At 43.5% G+C, this 25,289-nt stretch overlaps 2 protein-coding genes across 3 annotated transcripts in view; one reads left to right on the top strand and one right to left on the bottom strand.

Annotated features, from left to right (window-relative positions):
• Window positions 1-3,776, bottom strand: part of znf512 (zinc finger protein 512) — a 31,093-nt gene extending 27,317 nt beyond the window's left edge. Inside the window, exon 1 of the mRNA XM_062966684.1 lies at window positions 3,635-3,776. Within this exon, the coding sequence (XP_062822754.1) occupies window positions 3,635-3,776 (142 nt within the window). The remainder of the gene's footprint in view (window positions 1-3,634) is intronic.
• Window positions 3,777-3,888: 112 nt separating this feature from the next.
• gpn1 (GPN-loop GTPase 1) overlaps window positions 3,889-25,289 on the top strand; it is a 31,529-nt gene continuing 10,128 nt past the window's right edge. The window contains exons 1-8 of one of the 2 annotated variants that reach the window (XM_062966685.1): window positions 3,889-4,033; window positions 8,993-9,086; window positions 10,700-10,739; window positions 12,894-12,960; window positions 14,484-14,521; window positions 19,485-19,563; window positions 19,725-19,819; window positions 24,670-24,715. In XM_062966685.1, the coding sequence (XP_062822755.1) occupies window positions 3,932-4,033; window positions 8,993-9,086; window positions 10,700-10,739; window positions 12,894-12,960; window positions 14,484-14,521; window positions 19,485-19,563; window positions 19,725-19,819; window positions 24,670-24,715 (561 nt within the window). In that variant the 5' untranslated portion in view covers window positions 3,889-3,931. The remainder of the gene's footprint in view (window positions 4,034-8,992; window positions 9,087-10,699; window positions 10,740-12,893; window positions 12,961-14,483; window positions 14,522-19,484; window positions 19,564-19,724; window positions 19,820-24,669; window positions 24,716-25,289) is intronic. The other variant, XM_062966686.1, reaches the window with a different exon arrangement.

The following is a 25,289-nucleotide window of genomic DNA, read 5'->3' on the forward strand; positions in this document are numbered from 1 at the left end:
ACCTCAGCTTTTGGACTCCAACTCCCAGAATTCCTCACAGCCTCAGGCCCCTTCCTTTTCCCCCTCAGCCGCTTAAGCGACGGCTGTTCTTTATTTACCTCAGCTTTTGGACTCCAACTCCCAGAATTCCTCACAGCCTCAGGCCCCTTCCTTTTCCCCCTCAGCCGCTTAAGCGACGGCTGTTCTTTATTTACCTCAGCTTTTGGACTCCAACTCCCGGAATTCCTCACAGCCTCAGGCCCCTTCCTTTTCCCCCTCAGCCGCTTAAGCGACGGCTGTTCTTTATTTACCTCAGCTTTTGGACTCCAACTCCCGGAATTCCTCACAGCCTCAGGCCCCTTCCTTTTCCCCCTCAGCCGCTTAAGCGATGGCTGTTCTTTATTTACCTCAGCTTTTGGACTCCAACTCCCAGAATTCCTCACAGCCTCAGGCCCCTTCCTTTTCCCCCTCAGCCGCTTAAGCGAATGCTGTTCTTTATTTACCTCAGCTTTTGGACTCCAACTCCCAGAATTCCTCACAGCCTCAGGCCCCTTCCTTTTCCCCCTCAGCCGCTTAAGCGACGGCTGTTCTTTATTTACCTCAGCTTTTGGACTCCAACTCCCAGAATTCCTCACAGCCTCAGGCCCCTTCCTTTTCCCCCTCAGCCGCTTAAGCGACGGCTGTTCTTTATTTACCTCAGCTTTTGGACTCCAACTCCCAGAATTCCTCACAGCCTCAGGCCCCTTCCTTTTCCCCCTCAGCCGCTTAAGCGACGGCTGTTCTTTATTTACCTCAACTTTTGGACTCCAACTCCCAGAATTCCTCACAGCCTCAGGCCCCTTCCTTTTCCCCCTCAGCCGCTTAAGCGACGGCTGTTCTTTATTTACCTCAGCTTTTGGACTCCAACTCCCAGAATTCCTCACAGCCTCAGGCCCCTTCCTTTTCCCCCTCAGCCGCTTAAGCGAATGCTGTTCTTTATTTACCTCAGCTTTTGGACTCCAACTCCCAGAATTCCTCACAGCCTCAGGCCCCTTCCTTTTCCCCCTCAGCCGCTTAAGCGACGGCTGTTCTTTATTTACCTCAGCTTTTGGACTCCAACTCCCAGAATTCCTCACAGCCTCAGGCCCCTTCCTTTTCCCCCTCAGCCGCTTAAGCGAATGCTGTGCTTTATTTACCTCAGCTTTTGGACTCCAACTCCCAGAATTCCTCACAGCCTCAGGCCCCTTCCTTTTCCCCCTCAGCCGCTTAAGCGAATGCTGTTCTTTATTTACCTCAGCTTTTGGACTCCAACTCCCAGAATTCCTCACAGCCTCAGGCCCCTTCCTTTTCCCCCTCAGCCGCTTAAGCGAATGCTGTTCTTTATTTACCTCAGCTTTTGGACTCCAACTCCCAGAATTCCTCACAGCCTCAGGCCCCTTCCTTTTCCCCCTCAGCCGCTTAAGCGAATGCTGTTCTTTATTTACCTCAGCTTTTGGACTCCAAGTCCCAGAATTCCTCACAGCCTCAGGCCCCTTCCTTTTCCCCCTCAGCCGCTTAAGCGACGGCTGTTCTTTATTTACCTCAGCTTTTGGACTCCAACTCCCAGAATTCCTCACAGCCTCAGGCCCCTTCCTTTTCCCCCTCAGCCGCTTAAGCGAATGCTGTTCTTTATTTACCTCAGCTTTTGGACACCAACTCCCAGAATTCCTCACAGCCTCAGGCCCCTTCCTTTTCCCCCTCAGCCGCTTAAGCGACGGCTGTTCTTTATTTACCTCAGCTTTTGGACTCCAACTCCCAGAATTCCTCACAGCCTCAGGCCCCTTCCTTTTCCCCCTCAGCCGCTTAAGCGACGGCTGTTCTTTATTTACCTCAGCTTTTGGACTCCAACTCCCAGAATTCCTCACAGCCTCAGGCCCCTTCCTTTTCCCCCTCAGCCGCTTAAGCGAATGCTGTTCTTTATTTACCTCAGCTTTTGGACTCCAACTCCCAGAATTCCTCACAGCCTCAGGCCCCTTCCTTTTCCCCCTCAGCCGCTTAAGCGACTGTTCTTTATTTACCTCAGCTTTTGGACTCCAACTCCCAGAATTCCTCACAGCCTCAGGCCCCTTCCTTTTCCCCCTCAGCCGCTTAAGCGAATGCTGTTCTTTATTTACCTCAGCTTTTGGACTCCAACTCCCAGAATTCCTCACAGCCTCAGGCCCCTTCCTTTTCCCCCTCAGCCGCTTAAGCGACGGCTGTTCTTTATTTACCTCAGCTTTTGGACTCCAACTCCCAGAATTCCTCACAGCCTCAGGCCCCTTCCTTTTCCCCCTCAGCCGCTTAAGCGACGGCTGTTCTTTATTTACCTCAGCTTTTGGACTCCAACTCCCAGAATTCCTCACAGCCTCAGGCCCCTTCCTTTTCCCCCTCAGCCGCTTAAGCGACGGCTGTTCTTTATTTACCTCAGCTTTTGGACTCCAACTCCCAGAATTCCTCACAGCCTCAGGCCCCTTCCTTTTCCCCCTCAGCCGCTTAAGCGAATGCTGTTCTTTATTTACCTCAGCTTTTGGACTCCAACTCCCAGAATTCCTCACAGCCTCAGGCCCCTTCCTTTTCCCCCTCAGCCGCTTAAGCGAATGCTGTTCTTTATTTACCTCAGCTTTTGGACTCCAACTCCCAGAATTCCTCACAGCCTCAGGCCCCTTCCTTTTCCCCCTCAGCCGCTTAAGCGAATGCTGTTCTTTATTTACCTCAGCTTTTGGACTCCAACTCCCAGAATTCCTCACAGCCTCAGGCCCCTTCCTTTTCCCCCTCAGCCGCTTAAGCGAATGCTGTTCTTTATTTACCTCAGCTTTTGGACTCCAACTCCCAGAATTCCTCACAGCCTCAGGCCCCTTCCTTTTCCCCCTCAGCCGCTTAAGCGAATGCTGTTCTTTATTTACCTCAGCTTTTGGACTCCAACTCCCAGAATTCCTCACAGCCTCAGGCCCCTTCCTTTTCCCCCTCAGCCGCTTAAGCGACGGCTGTTCTTTATTTACCTCAGCTTTTGGACTCCAACTCCCAGAATTCCTCACAGCCTCAGGCCCCTTCCTTTTCCCCCTCAGCCGCTTAAGCGACGGCTGTTCTTTATTTACCTCAGCTTTTGGACTCCAACTCCCAGAATTCCTCACAGCCTCAGGCCCCTTCCTTTTCCCCCTCAGCCGCTTAAGCGACGGCTGTTCTTTATTTACCTCAGCTTTTGGACTCCAACTCCCAGAATTCCTCACAGCCTCAGGCCCCTTCCTTTTCCCCCTCAGCCGCTTAAGCGAATGCTGTTCTTTATTTACCTCAGCTTTTGGACTCCAACTCCCAGAATTCCTCACAGCCTCAGGCCCCTTCCTTTTCCCCCTCAGCCGCTTAAGCGACGGCTGTTCTTTATTTACCTCAGCTTTTGGACTCCAACTCCCAGAATTCCTCACAGCCTCAGGCCCCTTCCTTTTCCCCCTCAGCCGCTTAAGCGAATGCTGTTCTTTATTTACCTCAGCTTTTGGACTCCAACTCCCAGAATTCCTCACAGCCTCAGGCCCCTTCCTTTTCCCCCTCAGCCGCTTAAGCGGCTGAGGGGGAAAAGGAAAGGGCCTGAGGCTGCTAGGAATGCTGGGAGTTGGAGTCCAAAGCGCCTGAAGGGAGGCTTGAATTGTCCCTCGGCCGCTCTGACCTTTCCTCCGGCCGGGCGCCTCCTTCCGCATGGCGACCTCCAACAGCGCTCGTCCTGCTTCCGGCGAAGGGCGGGGCTTCCGGGAGGGGCCCGGGGGGGGCCTCCGGTAGACCTCCGCCGCGCCGCCGCCGACGCCCCGCATCTTCTCGGCCTCCGTCAGCGCGCGTCACTTCCGCCGCAGTGAGGCCTAACTTCCGGGAAGCCGCCTCTAGGCGTCTCTCTGACAGAAGGAAGGAAGGAAGGCCTTCTTCTCCGGAAGCGGAAGCGGAAGCAAATTGGCGCGGCCCTCGGGCGAAGATGGCGGCCTGTGGTGCGGAGTGTCCGAGCTCGGCCTCCTCGGGGCCCGTCTGCCTCCTCGTGCTGGGCATGGCCGGGTCCGGGAAGACGGCGCTCGTCCAGGTCTGTCCCTCCAGGCTTCATCTCTTCCTTCCTTCCTTCCTTTTTTCATATACAGTAGAGCAGGGGTTCCCAAACTAAGGCCCGGGGGCCGGATGCGGCCCATTGAAGCCATTTATCCGGCCCCCACAGCAAAAGGGCAGAAGGGGGTTGGGCTAAATGATCTAAGGGGTCCCTTCTTCTCTTACAACCTTTATTTATTTATTATTATTATTATTATTATTATTATTATTATTATTATTATTATTATATTGTATGATACAGCAAATAAGATAGATATGCTGGATTTTGTATCACAAAATCACATTATTATTATTATTATTATTATTATTAACAACATTGAGGCTGGGTGGCCATCCGTCACGGGTGCTTTGCTTGTGCTTTTGGTGCACAAAGGCAGAAGGGGGTTGAACTAAATGGCCCAAGGGGTCTCTTCCAACCCTCTTTATTAATAATAATAATAATAATAATAATAAACATTGAGGCTGGGTGACCATCTGTCAGGGATGCTTTGCTTGTGCTTTCGGTACACAAAGGCAGAAGGGGATTGGACTAAATGGCCCAAGGGGTCTCTTGTAATTCTCTTTATTATTATTATTATTATTATTAACATTGAGGCTGGGTGGCCATCTGTCAGGGATGCTTTGCTTGTGCTTTTGGTGCACAAGGGCAGAAGGTTGTTGGACTCAATGGCCCAAGGGGTCTCTTCCAACACTCTTTTTTATTATTATTGTTAATAATAATAATTATTATTATTATTATTATTATTGATCAGTAGCCAACTATAGTCTGGCCCTCCAACAGTCCAAATGATCGTGAACTGGCCCCGTGTTTAAAAGGTTTGGGGACCCCTGCAGTAGAGTCTCACTTATCCAACATAAACGGGCCGGCAGAATGTTGAATAAGCGAATATGTTGGATAATAAGGAGGCATTAAGGAAAAGCCTATTAAACATCAAATTAGGTTATGTGTTTACAAATGAAGCACCAAAACATCATGTTAGACAACAAATTTGGCAGAAAAAGTAGTTCAATAGGCAGTAATGTTATGTAGTAATTACAGTATTTATTAATTTAGCACCAAAACATCATGATATATTGAAAACATTGACTACAAAAATGTGTTGGATAATCCAGAACGTTGGATAAGCGAGTGTTGGATAAGTGAGACTCTACTGTACATTAGAGTCTCACTTATCCAACATAAACGGGCCGGCAGACTGTTGGATAAGCGACTATGTTGGATAATAAGGAGGGATTAAGGAAACGCCTATTAAACATCAAATTAGGTAACGCTACGTGGTGATTACTGTATTTACGAATTTAGTACCAAAACATCACAATGAATTGAAAATGTTGACTACAAAACATTGGACTACTAAAAGGATAATCCAGAACATTGGATAAGCCAATGTTGGATAAGTGAGACTCTACTGTATTACTTTCTTCATGTCTTGTCGAAGGCTTTCATGGCCGGGTTGTTGTATGTCTTTCGGGCTGTGGAGAGTCCAGGGTGTGGCAAGAGTCCTTTGTCACTGGGAAGCCAGCATTAATGTTTCAGTTAATCACCCTAATTAGCATTGGAAAGGTTTTGTCTCTTGCCTGGGGGCATCCTTTGTTCAATCATTAGCTGTCCTCTGCCCTCAGAGTGTTGGTTCCCATCTACTGCTTTGATTTTGGAGTTTTGTAATACTGGTAGCCAGATTTTGTTCATTTTCATGGTTTCCTCCTTTCTGTTGAAGTTGTCCACATGCTTGTGGATTTCAGTGGCTTCTCTGTGAAGTCTGATATGATAGTTGTTAGAATGGTCCAGCATTTCTGTGTTCTCAAATAATATCCTGTGTCCAGGCTGGTTCATCAAGTGCTCTGCTATGGCTGATTTCTCTGGTTGAATTAGTCTGCAGTGCCTTTCATGTTCTTTGACTTGTGTTTGGGCAATGCTGCGTTTGGTGGTCCCTATGAGAGTCAAGACAGGGATCCACCCAGAGGAAAGGTGTCCTTGCCAGACATCAAGGGAACCACTGACCGGATAGGCAAACTGATGAAGAAGCACAACCTACAAACTATCTACAGACCCACAAGGAAAATCCAACAAATGCTACGGTCAGCGAAGGACAAGAGGGATCCTCTCTCTTCTGCAGGAGTCTACCGGATACCATGCAGCTGTGGACAGGTCTACAGAGGGACCACCAAACGCAGCAGCATTGCCCAAACATGAGTCAAAGAACATGAAAGGCACTGCAGAGTAATTCAACCAGAGAAATCAGCCATAGCAGAGCACCCGATAAACCAGCCTGGACACAGGATATTATTTGAGAACACAGAAATGCTTGACCACTCCAACAACTATCATGTCAGACTACACAGAGAAGCCATTGAAATCCACTAGAAGCATGTGGCCAACTTCAACAGAATGGAAGAAACCATGAAAATGAACAAAATCTGGCTACCAGTATTAAAAAACTCCAAAATCAAAACAGTGGATGGGAACCAACACTCTGAGGACAGAGGACAGCTAATGACTGAACAAAGAATGCCCCCAGGCAAGAGACAAAATCTTTCCAATGCTAATTAGGGTGATTAACTGAAACATTAATGCTGGCTTCCCAGTGACAAAGGACTCTTGCCACACACTGGACTCTCCACAGATGTATATTCTTTCCTTTCTTATCTAGTTTATTCCATACCTCACAACCTCTGAGGATGCCTGCCATAGATGTGGCCAAAACGTCAGGAGAGAATACTTCTGGAACATGGCCACACAGCCCGAAAGACATGCAACAACCCTGTTTCTTCATGTCTTCCTTTCTTCCTTTATTCCTTCCTTCCTTCCTTCCTTCCTTCCTTCCTTCCTTCCTTCCTTCCCTAATTCATACCTACCTTCCTTCCTTCCTTCCTTCCTTCCTTCCTTCCTTCCTTCCTTCCTTCCTTCATGTCTTCCTTCCTTTCTTAATGTCTTCCCTTCTACCTGCCTGCCTGCCTCCCCTTTTCATATACAGTAGAGTCTCACTTATCCAACATAAACAGGCCAGCAGAACATTGGATAAACAAAAATGTTGGATAATAAGGAGGGATTAAGGAAAAGTCTATTAAACATCAAATTATGTTATGTGTTTACAAATTAAGCACCAAAACATCATGCTTTACAACAAATGGATAGAAAAAGCAGTTCAGTACATGCACCAAGCCGTTTCTGGTGTGAGAGAATTGTCTGTCTACAAGGACGTTGCCCAGTTGCCCAGGGGACACTGCCCGGATGTTTTGATGTTTTTACCATCCTTGTGGGAGGCTTCCCTCATGTCCCTGCATGGGGAGCTGGAGCTGATAGAGGGAGCTCATCCGCACTCTCCCCGGATTGGATTTAACCCTGGCAGCCTTCAGGTCAGCAACTGTCACGACCCAGGCTGCAGAGCACCAATAACCATACACAGAGGCCAGAATCTATCTAATATCTTTATTAAGGAAATATATAAGGTTAATAAAAGCAAGTGTAGGAAATAGTTCAGAAGTAGACCTTTCAGGAAAGGTCAAAGTTAGTCCAAAGAACCAATGTCCAATATGAAATATTAAGGTCCAAAGTTGTAATCCAATAACCGAAACACCCACTTTGCCAAGCAAAGTGAGGGGAGATGACAAGGTTCTTAATCCAAGGAACTTGATGTGATGCTAGGAAGTAATTTTGATTCTTGGAACACAAGGCTTGATACAAGGCAACAAGGAACGAGGAACAAGGACAAGATCCGTGGTAAATACTTGGCAAGGTCCGGGAAGCAAGGCAAGGTCCGGGAAGCAAGGCAAGGTTGGAAACGTGAACGAAGGCTTGGAAACAGGAACGAGGCTTGGAAACAGGAACGAAGGCTTGGAAACGGGAGTAGCGCTGTCCACACACAATCTACTCCAGTTGCTGACGAATTGACTCCGCAAGATTCCTTCGGGGCAAGGAACCTAAATAGGGTTTCGTTTTCCCACCAAAGAACACTTCTCTGGGGAATCAGAACCGAAAGTCAATCTCTGTGTCCAGATGCATGACTCCCTAGAATTTCTCATGGAAGCAGTCTTAATCAGCTGAATGCCTGGCTGCGATTCTCAGGCTTCTGCGATTAGCCTGCTGAACTCCTTTTTGTTGTTGATAATAACTACGGCGAGAAAATGGGGGAGATTCTGACTCAGGGCTTGTTTGGCAGATTTCTGGAAGGCAAACCTCTTGCAGGTGCAAGGGCTCCAATTCAGGCTGGGAAAGTTCCAATTCTGACTGAAATGGTGGAAAACCCAAGTTTTCCTCTTCATCTGTCACAACAGCGCTAGGAACGGGACTACATGGCCCATGAGTCATCACAGCAACCCACCCTTCAAGTCACAAGGCTTTTATCCCCTAGGCCACCGGAGGTTCCATAAATATAAACTGAAAACATTTTAAAACTATCCAACAGATATTATACCATAAGCATATAACATTTAAACCTTGCATCAGCCCTATGATTATCATTTAGCTGCTCCAGTGATGCTATCACTCTCCAAATGCCTGCTTGCAAAACCAGGTTTTAAGTTGGCCAAGTCTGACTTCCCAAGATATGGGTGCAGTTGGCATGCAAGTTTTAATTGTGCGAATGCTCACTTGGCCACCGCTGAAACCTGGAGCTCCAGGCTCACAATGAACTCCCAAGCTGCCAGCCTGTGTCTTCAGGGGGTGTGACCTCATCCAGCACAGGCTGTAACCTTATACCTTGTTTGGCCTTGTGACTGACCAGGAGGACCGCTGTTTTGTCTGGATTCAGTTTCAGTTTGTTCACCCTCATCCAGACCGCCATAGCTGTCAAGCAACAGTTAAGGACCTAAACAGCCTCCTTATCTTCCTTCCTGCCTTCCTTCTTTCATATTTTACTTTCTTCATGTCTTCCTTCCTTCTTTGTTGTCCTGGGCCCCTCAATACTGATGCTTCTCCCCCTTTCTCCCTCCCATATAGCGCCTGGCGGCCCACCTGCAGGGAAAGCACTGCCCACCCTACATCATCAACCTGGACCCTGCTGTCCACACGCTGCCCTTCCCGGCCAACATTGGTGAGCACGGCTGCAGAGGGAAGGGCTCTCGCCTCTGGAAGAAGGAGTTTGGGCCTCTCTTGGGAACAACGGAGTGCCCTCGGGGCGGAAACTGAGGCCCCTTTTACACTGCCAGATAAAATCCATATTATCTGCTTTGAACTGGATTATCTGGCAGTGTAGACTCCTATGATCCAGTTTAAACCATATCATTTATATTCCGCCCTTCTCACCCCGAAGGGGACTCAGGGCGGATCACATTACACATATAGGCAAACATTCAATGCCTTTTAACATAGAACAAAGACAAACAAACATAGGCTCCGAGGGGGCCTCAAACTCATGACCTCCTGGTCAGAGTGATTCATTGCAGTGATTCATTGCAGCTGCTCTCCAGCCTGCGCCACAGCCCGAGCTTAGATTATCTGAAAATCTGTAGTATATGCCATTGTAGAAGGGGCCTGGGCCTACACTACCAGATAATCTGGAGTAAACAGGTAATCAGAGGTCGGACCCTGGGATCTAGAGCAGTGTAGATCCAGCCTTAGTGACTCAGGAAGAAGGGGGCCGAGAGCAACAGGCTGCCAACAGGAACTAAGGCTACTGTCATGTCTTTTCTTTTTACAACCATTGGTCCTTCCACACAGCCATATAACCCAGAATATCAAGGCAGATAATCCACAATATCTGCTTTGAACTGGGTTATCTGAGTCCACACTGCCATATATTACATTTCAATTATTCTTAGCCCAATAATCTACTAAAATTTGACTTCATTTCTTTATTTATTTAAAACATTTATATTCTACCCTTCTCACCCCAAAGGGGACTCAGGGTGGAGCACAACATATATATGGCAAGCATTCCATGCCAGGAAATAAAGTAAATATAAATATACACAAACATTAAAACATTAAACATTAAAATCAGTTATAACTTCTTTCCTTTGCTTCCCTAAGTTGGACAACAAAATGAGCAAAACAAGCGTGGTTGAAGATGTAAGACTAATTGAAAGCATAAAATAAGCAAAAAGAAGTTAGGAGGGTGGACTATGAATGTAGAAGCCCCAATTGGCATCTCGGAATCTGTTGTAGGCCTAGCATTCCAGTCTCTCATGATACAGTCAGAACTGGAGGCAGATACAGCTCTCTGCCATCAAATGTGAAAGCCGACTGTTATTGTTGTATGTTTTCCGGGCTGTCTGGCCATGTTCCAGAAGTATTCTCTCCTGAAGTTTTGCCCACATCTATGGCAGGCATCCTCAGAGGTTGTGAGGATGCTTGCCATAGATGTGGGCGAAACGTCAGGAGAGAATACTTCTGGAACATGGCCACACAGCCTGAAAGACATACAACAACCCTGTGATCCTGGCCATGAAAGCCTTCGACAGCAGACTGTTATTCCTGAGGGCAGAAATATAGCAGTTAGTAAAAGTATACAGGTTAGCCAAGGAGGCAGAATATTAAACTTCAAGCTCAGGTATTACATGTTTTCACAGTGAAATGGTGCAAAAACACTGTGGCGTGCTGCAAGTCTGTCTAGACTGTCACAAACCTGTGGGACGTGCTGAGGGTTGTTTGACTGTAGAAAATGCCTCACTTTCATGCCTCCTCTCTGTCTTCTTTTTTCAAAAGATATCCGGGACACAGTCAAGTACAAAGAAGTCATGAAGCAGTATCCTTGCCTGAGCGCCTGTTTCTGGGGCCTCGTGGGGTCACGGTGGGTGGTCTTCCCTTTCCCTGTGGCCAGCTGGGGAGGGGCAGGAAGGCTCCGGAGTGTGCCTGCAAAGATGCACAGCTGACCTGGCAGCATGCTGGCCTTGGCCCCTGGAAGCTCCAGCAGCTTGAGGGCCATCTAGAACAGAGCCTAGCAAAATCCCTGCACAAGAAACTTTCTGTTGCCCATGAGGCTCAGCATGGCTGCCTTTATTTTTATTTATTTATTTATTTTCAGTAAGATTATCCCGCCCTTCCTTCTCACCCCGAAGGGGACTCAAGGCTGATCACAATGCACATATGCATGGCAAACAATCAATGTCATTAGACATAAGATATATAGGCACAGACACAGGCAATTTAACATTCCAGCTTCATGAGCGTATCCTTGATTCACTGTCCACTTGTGACACCGAGTCCTTGGTGGAATGCTTACTCCTTTTTCTGCACGCTGCTGGAAGGTTTTTTAAAATGGTGTTGTCAATTAGTTAAATTAGCCTCCCCGCATAAAGCGGTACCTTAAATTTCCTACTCGACAGGTGCAACTGTCTTTCAGCCTGCTTAGGGCAACAGCATGTTAGACTATGAAATGGTCGGGAGTTCACTCCAACCCAGGCTGGATTTGAATCATGACAGTAGTGATTTATTGCAGCTGGCTACTAACCAGCTGCGCCACTGCCCGGTCCTTTACTGCTGCCTGTGGGCACCTTCATGAGTTCATAGGCGTCTGCGTGAAATGCACATGGTGTTTCTTCCTGCAGCTTTACCTAGCCTCAAGTGTAATTCCTCTGATGATCTGAGAGGCAGCCATAGGGACCACAGGAACCATCTAGTCCACCCCCTTTTCTGCCAGGCAGGAAGACACTGCTAAAAAAATACCCAAAAGGTGCTCAGTCTTCTTCTGGGGTCACCTGTCCCATTGTCAAGCATTTAGGTGGACTCTCTTTTCTTTTTGTCTCATCAACGCCATCAATTGAGAGCCCTATTCTCTGCTTCTGCCCAGCACTGTTTTGAGGGAGTCCCAGCTGAGACTGAGGTCTCATCCCAGCGCTAGGCAAGAAGTTGGCTTCTGAGTTGCCTGTCATTTGGCTCAGTGGCCCCTTTGCATTCTAGTTTTGTGTCGGAACGGGAGGTACTGCTCCATGTGGTATATAATTCCGCCCCATTTCCTCTTTCCTCATCTTTCCCCTGTTAGTGGAATAGCTCCATGCCATGCAGCCCCTCCCCTCTGGGAATTTATTCCCAGTTTGTGAAACAGCACCAGTCGTTTCTCTCCTGAAGCCAACGCCTTGAAGCTGGCTGTCTCCTTGAGCAGCTGTATTGAGATAAGTGGCCCTTGGTATGTGGCTTTATTGGGTGTGGTGGGCCTTTTGCAGGGAGGGATGGAGCCAGTGAGGCTGCCTTAGGCCCCTTCCACATGGCTGAATCAAATCCCACATTTTTTGCTTTGAGCTGGAATATATGGCAGTGTGGACTCAGATAACTGGGCTGTGGTGCAGCTGGTTAGTAGCCTGCTGTAATAAATCACTACTAAACAAGCCTGAGTCGGATTGAGTGTCTGACTGTTAAATAGCCCCAGCTCGTTGTTTACCTAAGCAACTCGAAAGACAGTTGCATCTGTCAAGTAGGAAAATTTAGGGACCGCTTATGCGGGGAGACTAATTTAACTGATTTACAACACCATAAAAAAAGTCCAGCAGCGTGCGTGTTGGATGAGGAAGTACTCCATCAAAAGGTCTTGTCACAGTGGATGACGAAGCAGCAGCTTCTCCTGTGGCCGGAATTGATCATACCCTCACAAACCCAGAAGCTGGAAAGTTAAATAGCCTCTGTGTCTGTCTGTCTGTGTGTTGTATGTCTAATAATGCCATTGAATGTTTGCCATATGCACATTGTGATCTGCCCTGAGTCCCCTTCGGGGTGAGAAGAATGAAATATAAATATTGTAAATAAATAATAAATAACCCAGTTCAAAGCAGATCTTGTGGGATTTTCTCCTTGATGTTCTGGGTAATGTGGCTGCGTGGAAGGGCCCCAGGAGCCCTTTGGGGAAGCCACACAGCCCGCTGGATTCCCACAACATGGCAGCAGGGCTTTCCTGAACACGCTCCAGATACGGACTGGGCCCAAACGGAGGCATTGTGACTTCCCTCAACCTCTTCGCCACAAGATTTGATCAGGTACGTTGTGCTTAACAAGCTTCTGGCCATCTCTTAGGGTTGATTGCATTTATAGTTAGCTCCCTCTCTATCGTCCTTCAGGAAGCAACGAAAGACTTGGATGTTTGGCTGGCCTTTGGTGAGACAGGCATTAGCTAATCAGCCCCAGATGGTATTAATCTATCTTGTATTTATTATGTCCTTACCATCTATGCACTTTAATTCAACATTTTATTCTTGCACTGCTTCTTCAGTTGACTGATTTTCTTTAAGTGTTATAATAGCCTCATTTTATATTCTACTAGCTGTGCCCAGTTATGCGTTGCTGTGGCTTATGGGAATGCTTTCATGGCCAGGTGGAATAGCAGTGAATAGCCTTGCAGCCTCAAAAGCCCGAACCCTGGCTGTACCCCGATGCCATTGTGGCCGAGAGGGTTGCTAGGAGACAAAGGGGGCGGGGCCTACCCTTCTGACCAGCAACCAGGGTTGAAAACGGTTCTTCCTCGTTCTCTAATTTGGACTTTATTTTCCAGGTTTTTTGTTTGAAAGACATAGATTGGATGACTATGTTTTTTGTGGCCAAATTTGGTGTGATTTGGTTTAGTGGTTTTGTTGTTTACTCAGTCCTACAAACGTACATTACATTTATATATACTGTATATAGATTACTGTTTTTATTTTATTATTCTGTGTTTATGTTGTTGTTTATTTTGTTCAATTATGTTGTTCGGGCCTCTGCCTCATGTAAGCCACCCCGAGTCCCCGTGGGGAGATAGTGGCGGGGTATAAATAAAGTTTTATTACTATTATTATTAGTTAAGGCATACAGTGTTCCCTCGCTTATCGCGAGTGTTACGTTCCAGGACCACCCGTGAAAAGTAAAAATCCGCGAAGTAAGGACGCTATATTTATTTCAATATTTATACATTATTTTAGTAGTTATACACTATTTTAAGTCGTTATAAACCCTCCCCGCACACTTATACACTACATAACCCTTTTCCATTCCCGGAGAAGGGTAGCTGCACACAAACGAAAGAAAACAAGATGTGACGGTGACTGAGCCAATCAGCGACCGGGATACAGAGCAACAATCTCTGGTTGATTGCTTTCCATCAGTCAACCAATCGTGTGTTGTTTACAATCTCACATCGGCAAGTCGCATCTCAAACGGCTGCTGCGCAAATCCTACTTTTCTGAGTAAATACGCTATTTACTGTAAATCGTACTTTTTATGATTTATAATATTCTTTTAGTGTTAGAATTAATATTTTTAATTTGCGAAACAGAAAAAAAAATATTTTACATTAATATTGATTGAAAAACAGCGAGTCCGCGAAAAGCGAACCTCGAAGTAGCGAGGGAACACTGACTTTTCGTTTGAGAGTCTTGGACCTTCTGCGTCGCCATTCTTTTGTTGAGGCCCCAATTTGAAGAAGTGCAAGGAAATAATGTCACACTGCAGAGGATTCCTGGCTTTGCTGAAATAACCACTGCTGCTGCTTCTCCAATAACTGAGGCTTCTCTCCTTTTCTTCTTCTCAGGTGATGACGTTTATTGAAAAACGACAGACTGCGTCTCAGTGAGTCAGTGAGAAATTGGAAGCCCTGCTGGGATGGAAAGGGACGGTGGGTGGGAGAGCCCTTAAAATAGCAGAATCTTAGAGTTGGAAGGGATCCTCGGGGGCACCCAGTCCAAGGCTATTCTGACATGCAGGAAGACACAAGCCCTCCTGACAGAGGGCCATCTGGCTTCTGCTTAAAAATCTACAGAGAAGGAGATGCCACTGGACTTTGAGGCGGCATATTTCATTAGTAAACATCTCTTACGCTTCTCTCTTGGGAATAGAAATACTCATTGCACCCTTCTCTTGGGCAGAGCTGCCTTAAAAATGGCAATTTTTAAGTAATAAAGCATCTGAGAATATCACATTGCACTTTAGTTCTAGTGTCCCCTCCTGGACATCCTCTCCTCCATCCCAGTGGCTTTTTCCCCTTCTTCTGTGATTCATATGTTATTTGAGTGATTATACTACTTCTGTTTATGTGATTGTCTTAGTCCAGGGGTCCTCAAACTTTTTAAGTGGAGGGCCGATTCATGCTCCCTCAGATTGTTGAGGGGCCGAATTATCATTTGAAAAAAATATGAACAAATTCCTATGCTCACTGCACACGTCTTATTTGTAGTGCAAAAAAAAAAAAAAGAAAAAAAACCCAGCGACAATTACTTATTTATTTACTACATTTATACCCCACATAGCATATTGTGCTATGCTAATAATATAATATATTGTACATACAATATATTATATTATTAGCATAGCACAATATTAGCATTATATAGTACTATATTTTACTATACCATTATACCGTAATATTATTAGTAATATTACATTTAATATATAATATATAATTAATATTATTATATTGTACAATATTATTATATTGTATTATTATTATTAGCCGTCCTGAGTCTCCTATTGGGTGAGAAGGACGGGAGTAGAAATAAAGTAATAAATAAATAAATAAATAAATATTATATTGTATTACATTATATTATATGTATACACAATATATTATACTATTACCATATCATTCATTTACAATATTTCATTTACAATATTGATAAATGAAAGAACAATACATTATTTAAAAAATAAAAATAATTTTAACCAACATACTGTAAACTTATCAAGATTTCAGTGGGAAGTGTGGGCCTGCTTCTGGCCATTGAGATAATCAAGTAGGATTGTTGTTATTGTGTGCCTTCAAGTCATTTCAGACTTTGGGCGAGTCTAAGTCTAAAACTGAGAGCGGGGGCCAGGTAAATGGCCTTGGAGGGCCGCATCCGGCCCCCGGGCCTTAGTTTGGGGACCCCTGTCTTAGTCAATTGTTATGGGTTTTTTTTTGTATTTTTATAGCGTTTTATAGTGTTTTTGGTGTTTCTTTTGTACAATGTTTTATGCTGATTTTATATTGGAAACTGCCCTGAGTCCCTTTTGGGAGAGAGGGCGGTATACAAATAAACTTTTACTTACTAATAAGTATTACAGTAGAATCTCACTTATCCAACATTCGCTTATCCAACATTCTGGATTATCTAATGCAGTCTGCCTCCCACCTGGATCCACAGCTGTTTCTCTAGGCAGCAAGGACTGAACTTTTTACACATTTATTTTCTGACAGTGTTGTTTCTGTAAGTTTATTTTATGCAATTCTATCTTTATTTGTAGTCAATTTGTCAGTAGCCAGTGTTTTTGTAGTCAATGTTTTGGTGCTAAATTTGTAAATACAGTAATTACTACATAACGTTACCCTGTAATGAACTGCTTCTTCTGTCGATTTGTTGTAAAACATGATGTTTTGGTTCTTAATTTGTAAAATCATAGTGTAATTTGATGTTTAATTGACTTTTCCTTAATCCCTCCTTATTATCCAACATTTTCATTTATCCAATGTTCTGCTGGCCCTTTTATGTTGGATAAGTAAGACTCTACTATAATCAGAAACGTTTGCCATCTCACTTCTCCATGCTCAAGTCTGCTTTGGAAAGACCCATAAGTGGATAGAAGAATAATCTAATGGGGAACCCAATTGGAGCCTGAAGGAGCGTGACTAATAATATCAACTTGAGTTAGAATTTAGGGAGCCAACCAGAGCCAGATTTGTTTTCCCAACCAGTGAACAGAGCAAATGTTGTATGTCATCCCAGGACTAACTGTCGCTCAGACTGAAGAAGGGGAGGCAGGAAGAAGTCATTCCACCATGTCTCCTGTGCCAATATAACAATATATAATACCCATATTATGCTTTATTAATAATATAATCTATTGTATATACATATAATGATAATAATATTATACTGTTATACAATATAATAATAATAATAATACACTATTATAATTGTATATTTACATTACATGTCATGTTACTAATAATATAATATATTGTATGTAAATATAACTACAGTAGAGTCTCACTCATCCAAGCCTCACTTATCCAAGCATCTGGATAATCCAAGCCATTTTTGTAGTCAATGTTTTCAATATATCGTGATATTTTGGTGCTAAATTCGTAAATACAGTAATTACTACATAACATTTCTGCGTATTGAACTACTATTTCTGTCAAATTTGTTGTCTAACATGATGTTTTGGTGCTTAATTTGTAAAATCATAACCTAATTTGATGTTCAATAGGCTTTTCCTTAATCCCTCCTTATTATCCAAGATATTCGCTTATCCAAGCTTCTGCCGGCCCGTTTAGCTTGGATAAGTGAGACTCTACTGTACTAAGTCACCCTGAGTCCCCTTTGGGGTGAGAAAGGCAGGATATAAGTGTCGCTAATAAATAAGTAAATAGAGGAGCAAGAAGGCCCTCAGCCTGGGAGTAAATGTGGGAAGAAGGGAGCATGGCCCCAGAGACAGGGGTGATAGGTGCCTGGGTGGAAGCTCCTCCAGTTGGGAAGCAGAGGAACATGGGACTCTGTGCCCTTAATAATAATAATAATAATAATAATAATTGTGCGGTTTTCTGGCATTGTATATTTTTGCCGCTTCTGTGACTGTTCATTTGGGTTTTGATGATTCCGTAGCCCACTTGTCGATGGATGTCCAGAATCAGCAGCATCCACCGCGGTCCTTTTTATCCTGGGCGACAACCGAGGCAGTATAAACTTCGTTTGGGTTTGATTCTCCATAATGCTAATGGGTTAGGTGCTCTTAGTTCTGCTCCTCAGCTGAGGCCTCTCTGGCTTGGTTACACTTCCGCCAGCACAGCCCTCAGTCATCATTGGAGCAGGTAAGCCCCCCCACCACGTCAAGGTGGCTACAAGTAAAGCAAGCAGTCAAAGAAGAAGAACATGCCCTGGCAGAATATGTCAAGCAAAGTGAAGAACCTGCTTTGATTGAAGTCAAAAATCAGAAACTCCTCAAAACACAGCAGACAAAAAACCAGTACAAGAAAACCGCACTACAAACTAGAGCTGACAGCTGGCACAACAAAACACTGCATGGAAAGTTCCTTGACAAAATTGAAGGAAAAGCTGATAAGGAGAAGACCTGGCTCTGGCTCACGAATGGGACCCTGAAGAAGGAGACAGAAGGCCTGATCCTTGCAGCCCAGGAGCAAGCCATCAGGACAAAGGCAATTAATAATAATAATAATAATAATAATAATAATAATAATAATAATAATAATAGAAGACCTGGCTCTGGCTCATGAATGGGACCCTGAAGAAGGAGACAGAAGGCCTGATCCTTCAGCCCAGGAGCAAGACATCAGGACAAAGGCAATTAATAATAATAATAATAATAATAATAATAGAAGACCTGGCTCTGGCTCACGAATGGGACCCTGAAGAAGGAGACAGAAGGCCAGATCCTTGCAGCCCAGGAGCAAGACATCAGGACAAAGGCCATTAATAATAATAATAATAATAATAATAATAATAATAATAGAAGACCTGGCTCTGGCTCACGAATGGGACCCTGAAGAAGGAGACAGAAGGCCTGATCCTTGCAGCCCAGGAGCAAGACATCAGGACAAAGGCAATTAATAATAATAATAATAATAATAATAATAATAGAAGACCTGGCTCTGGCTCACGAATGGGACCCTGAAGAAGGAGACAGAAGGCCTGATCCTTGCAGCCCAGGAGCAAGACATCAGGACAAAGGCAATTCATGCCAAGATTGAAAAACCAGCTGATGACCCAAAATGCAGACTGTGCAAGGAAACCGACGAAACCATTGATCATATCCTCAGCTGCTGTAAGAAAATCGCACAGACAGACTACAAACAGAGGCACAACTATGTGGCCCAAATGATTCATTGGAACTTATGCATCAAGTACCACCTCCCAGCAGCAAAGAACTGGTGGGATCACAAACCTGCAAAAGTATTGGAAAATGAACATGCAAAGATACTGTGGGACTTCCGAATCCAGACTGACAAAGTTCTGGAACACAACACACCAGACATCACAGTTGTGGAAAAGAACAAGGTTTGGATCATTGATGTTGCCATCCCAGGTGACAGTCGCATAGATGAAAAACAACAGGAAAAACTCAGCCGCTCTCAGGACCTCAAGATTGAACTTCAAAGACTCTGGCAGAAACCAGTGCAGGTGGTCCCGGTGGTGATGGGCACACTGGGTGCCGTGCCAAAAGATCTCAGCCGGCATTTGGAAACAATAGACATTGACAAAATCACCATCTGCCAACTGCAAAAGGCCACCCTACTGGGATCTGCACACATCATCAGAAAATACATCACACAGTCCTAGACACTTGGGAAGTGTTCGACTTGTGGTTTTGCGAAACGAAATCCAGCATGTCTATCTTGTTTGCTGTCCCATACAACGTCGTTGTGTTGATAATAATAATAATAATAATAATAATAATAATAATAATAATAATAAAAACTTTATTTATACCCCGCCACCATCTCTTGCCTGGGGGCTGCGGCCCTGATCCAGCCAGGCACGTGTTTCTTTCATGCCTTCGCGTCAGAGCCAAGAAGCTCAAGGCACACCTTTCCTTTCAGGTACGTCCTGATTGACACTCCTGGGCAGATTGAGGTCTTCACCTGGTCCGCCTCAGGGACCATCATCACGGAAGCCTTGGTGAGTGGGTGAGAGAGAGAGAGAGAGAGACAGAGGGATGGGCTCAGTGAGGAGGGCTCCCTGGTCCCACTTGCTCACCCCTCAACTAAATAAAATTATTATTATTATTACTGTATTATTACTATTATTAACTCCGCTGCTGCCCGGTGCCTCCTCTCCAGGCCTCCTCCTTCCCTTCGGTGGTGGTTTACGTGATGGACACCTCTCGCAGCACCAGCCCCGTCACCTTCATGTCCAACATGCTCTATGCCTGCAGGTGAGCAGGGCAGAGGGTGGGTGTGGGGGGTCGTTTGTGGGTCAGGGTGGGGTTTTGGGGAGTCATTTGCAAGTCCTGAGTAGACAAGCTGAGGTCTGGAGGTCCCTCAGACAAAGGGTCACCGCATAAGTCCCTCCGATTCTAACCTGCCTGATGATGTTGACAACCAATTCCTTAATTCATTGAATATATATATATATATACTGTATATACTTGAGTATAAGCCTAGTTTTTCAACCCTTTTTTTAATACTCGGGTGAGGGTCTTGGTTGGCTTATATTTGGGTCAGCTTATACTCGAGAATATATGGTACATTTATTATTTTTCTCTATTATTGCTACTATTACATTTTTATTCTATTTTATTATTATTATTATTAATACATTTATTATTTCACTCTGATCTTATTATTATTGCATTTATTATTTTACTCTATTTATTATTACATGTATTATTTTCCTGTATTTATTATTATTATTACATGTATTATTTTACTCTATTATTATTAAAAGGATACATAAGCACATTTACATCGAAGAAGATGAGAATAATGATTTAATCAAAGTTGGACATTCTTATCTTAAATTTGAGCTTTACGTAAATATTCAAAAACATTTAACCTACTGATGCCTCAATTAATGTAATTTTATTGGTATCCTATTTTTATTTCTGAAATTTACCACCCTCGGCTTATACTGGAGTCGATGTTTTCCCAGTTTTTTTGTGGTAAAATTAGGTGCCTTGGCTTATATTTTGGTCGGCTTATACTCGAGTATATACGGTATATAAAATGTTTATCTCTATATTTTCTATATTTTATGCAGATTTTAATAGCTTAACTGATTAAGGTGCTATTCACGAGGCCTGACTGAGTTATATGTTATCTGTTTTTGGCCAAGGTTGGTCATCTGTTTATTTGGATTGTTGTTAATTGTTTAAATGTGTTATTTGCACATGGCATTGAATGCTTGCCATTTATCATTTTTTTCCTCTGGGGAGAGGGGGCGGGTTAAGAATAAAGTGTATTACAGTAGAGTCTCACTTATCCAACATAAATGGGCCGGCAGAATGTTGGATAAGCGAATATGTTGGATAATAAGGAGGGATTAAGGTAAAGCCTATTACACATCAAATTAGGTTATGATTTTACAAATTAAGCACCAAAACATCATGTTAGACAACAAATTTTACAGAAAAAGTAGTTCAATACGCAGCAATATTATGTTGTAATTATTGTATTTATGAATTTAGCACCAAAATATCACGATGTATTGAAAACATTGACTACAAAAATGCGTTGGATAATCCAGAACGTTGGATAAGCGAGTGTTGGATAAGTGAGACTCTACTGTATTTGTCATGGTCTTGGCAGCCAATAATGATAAGACCAACAAGAGGCAACAGTGTTTGCCTTCTACCTCCCAGTGCCATATTTCTTTGCCTGTTGCAGCTGTAATCTCGGTACTATTTCCTACTGTGTCTAATTGGGCTGTGTTCTGTTGCTCCAAGAAGAATGCCCCAGGCATCTTATCAAAACAGTATGTGAAAACCAAACCATGAAATAAGCAGAAACTAAAGTCCCGGGGCCTTCAGGGTTTGGCCCAGGCGTAGGCAAGCTTCTGCCCTCCAGGTGTTTTGTGTTGTGGTTTACGCGGAATATAGTCCATCAGAGACACAGTAGCTTCACACAGGTGGAAGAGGAAACATAAATTTACTCTTGTTCAGCAGAGTCAAAAGCATTGTCGCATTGCATCAAAAATAAACCTTTCAGAATAACCAAACTTGCATAGTTATCTATATCTATATATATATAAAAGGGTAAAGAAATTTTGGCCTAGGACAAAACAACAAAACTACATATCCCAGAAACACTAAACTTGGCAGCACAACCCCTCATCCATGCCTCTACGTTCATACAACAAAAAGAAATGAAAAATAAAGTCCTAATTAGAGGGAGAGGAAGAATTGTTTTTATCCAATTGCTGCCAGTTAAAAGGCTAAGCTCCTTGGTCTCCTAGCAACCCATGCAGCCCAGGGGACAGGCAGAGTCAGGCCTCACTTAGGCCTCTTCCACACTGCCTATAAAATACAGATTATCACATTTGAACTGGATTATATGGCAGTGTAGACTCAAGGCCCTTCCACACAGCTATATAACCCATTTAGAATCTTATATTATCCGCTTTGAACTGGATTATCTTGATCCCAAACTGCCATATAATCCACTTCAGTGTGCAGTCGGACACAACTGGACTTAATGTCAGGAGAAAACCTTTACCCTTGACCTTAACTACCACCAATTCCTCAATACTTTATTTCCCATACCACCAGACTTCGCCACAGCAACGCGTGGCCGGGCACAGCTAGTAATAATTTAATACAATAAAACAAACACATTAAAAAGGAGTATAACAACAACAACAATTTATTTGTATTCCACCCTAACTCCCCAAGGGGACTCAGGGCGGATCACAGAACACATACACAACAAACATTCAATGCCGTTTGGACAGACAGAACAGAACTGACAGAAAGGAAGTATGTTGTGTTGATGTCCAGTTTTTTGGCACCTTGGAGGTTGTGCTCAAATCCAGCCACAGAGGGGTCCTTTTGCTCCATCCTCTATGATTACGAGCCATCAGGACTTCCTCCTTCCTTTTGGTCACTGGGCATGTTCTGATCTTTTATGGTGTCGTAAATTACCTCCCTCCGTTTTTAGCGGTATCTAATTTCTCTACTTACAGCTCTAAGCTGTTTTTGGACTGCTTAGGTCAGGGATCCCCAAACTAAGGCCCGGGGGCCAGATGCGGCCCTCCAAGGTCATTTACCTGGCCCCCGCCCTCATTTATAATATAATATTTTATATCCGTTTTAATAATATAATATATTATATATACATATGATATTGATAATATTATCATGTTATACAATGTAATACTAATAATAATACCATATAATAATATTAATTGCATGTTATATATTACATATAATATTATAGTATAGTGGTATAGTTCAATATAGTAATATAGAATGCTAATATTGTGCTATGCTAATAATATAATATATTGTATGTACATACAGCTGCTCTGAGTTCCCTTCAGGGTGAGAAGGGTGGGATATAAATGTAGTAAATAAATGTAGTAAATGAATAAATAAATAATTTTAGACTTAGGTTCGCCCACTTGACTTGAAGGCACACAACAACAACAACAACAACAATCCTAATTAACTTGACTATCTCATTGGCCTGATAGGTTTATGTTGGTTAAAACTGTTTTCATTTTAAAATATTTTATTGTTCTTTCATTGTTGTTGTTTTGCACTACAAATAAGACATGTGCAGTGTGCATAGGGATTTGTTCGTATTTCTTTTTCAAATGATAATTTGGCCCCTCAACAGTCTGAAGAAATGTGGACCGGTCCCCTGCTTAAAAAGTTTGAGGACCCCTGGCTTAGGTAAACAGTGAGTTGGGCTGACAGTTGGGAGCTCATTCCGACACAGAGTTCGAACTGGCAACCTTTCTCGGTTGGTGGATTATATTGCTGCTGCTGATTAATCATAATAATAATAATAATAATAATAATAATAATAATAATAATAATAATAATAATAATAACAACTTTATTCTTATACCCCGGCCCTTGTATGCATCACATAAATGCACCATCCCCAGAGTGAGCAAGGGAGAGAGCACCATGTATCCCAAAACACACCCAGTTATACCTCGCCAGGTGTGGTCCACACTTACTGGCCTTAATGAGCACCTGCATATAATGACCACCAGAATGAGTTTTTTTTCTTAATACATACGAGGGTTATCCAGAAAGTAGATTACGTTTTGGAATTAAAAATGAACAAAGTATAGGAGAAAACATTTATTTATTTATTTATTTATTTATTTACATCGCTTTTACCCTGCCTTTCTCCCCGAGGGGACTCAAAGTGGCTTACAATAAATAGGCAAAAATTCAATGCCTAAAAACAACAATTCATATAAAACAATCTACAAAACAATTCATATAAAACAGGTACCATTGCAAAATAAAATCACATTATATAATTTTTTAAGCATGTCCATGTTCAACCATATGCAGTTGAAAGCCAGACCCAAATACCACTTCTCAACATAGTTGCCATTCAAATCTAGGCACTTATCATAGCGATGAATGAGCTTGGCAACTCCTTCCCCACAAAACTCTGCCGCTTGCGTCCTCAATGCAGCGTTTTGGTGATGATGCGCAGTTGCGGTAAGGGGTGCCCGGCTGGTTGAGGATGCAAGCGGCAGAGTTTTGTGGGGAAGGAGTTGCCAGGCTTATTCATCGCTATGATAAGTGCCTAGATTTGAATGGCGACTACATGAGATGTGGTATTTGGGTGTGGCTTTCAACTGCATATGGTAAATGTTTTCTCCTATACTTTGTTCATTTTTAATTCCAAAACGTAATCTACTTTCTGGATAGCCCTTGTATATCTACTCCAACCGTGATGTTGATCCTTGCAAAACGTACCCTGTTTTCTGTATACCTTAACATTTTGGTATAAGGTGCTTACACCTTACTTGATTTGATTTTTGGTTATTTGATATTTAATGTTTATTTTACTTAAGTGATATTTGCCTTTACTGTTCTAATGTAGCACAAATCTTACGTACAATCATACTACGCATTTTTGACATTAATATTGAAATCTGAAATTTATACAGAAAGTCTTTACTTTTGGAGTTGAAGTCCAAAACACCTGGAGGGCCCAGGTTTGCCCATGCCTGGTATGGACTCTGAAGGAGACGGAGGTGGTGCAGGGGACCCACCCCTCCGCAGCCTCCTTGACCACCCTTTGACTCTTTTTCCAGCATCCTCTACAAGACAAAGCTCCCGTTCATCCTGGCCATGAACAAGGTAAGTGACTGGCCTGGTTGTATTTCATCTCCCTCCTCTTTCTAGTCCTTTCCCTGCCTTTGGCTGGGCTCCCTCTTTTCCCTTGTAAAGGGGCCTACGAACGACTAAGGTTCTTTCAGGCAGGGGGAATCTTTTTATCCCACCCACTGCCCCAAATTTGTAAAGAATAATAACGACTGCCACCAATTTGGAAAGATGCAACCACCAAAGACTCAGGGAGGAGACCTTTTACTTTTTTTCCCTTCTTCTTATTCATTTTAGATGGTAGCGTAACTTGGTTTATAATATATGCGACAGAGGCTTTGATGTTGGAAAAACAATAACAAGTTTATTCAGGCACAGAGCTTAGTGGTTACAATATTGTTTCTCACTTAGAGGTATTTTATTTAACAGTTACAATACTATAATGAGATGAGTTAAACTCTCTAAAGTGTCACTTCTTTCTGTCATACTTTTAAACCACAGTCACCCCTGTGATATACGATCACAGACTCTCTGTTCCTTACCAGGACACAGACTACTTTAAATAAATCACCAAACTTATTTTAAACTGACTCAAAATGAACAATTGAGT

Source organism: Anolis carolinensis, unplaced genomic scaffold (assembly GCF_035594765.1).
Source record: "Anolis carolinensis isolate JA03-04 unplaced genomic scaffold, rAnoCar3.1.pri scaffold_27, whole genome shotgun sequence".
NCBI classification, from domain to species: Eukaryota; Metazoa; Chordata; class Lepidosauria; order Squamata; family Dactyloidae; genus Anolis; species Anolis carolinensis.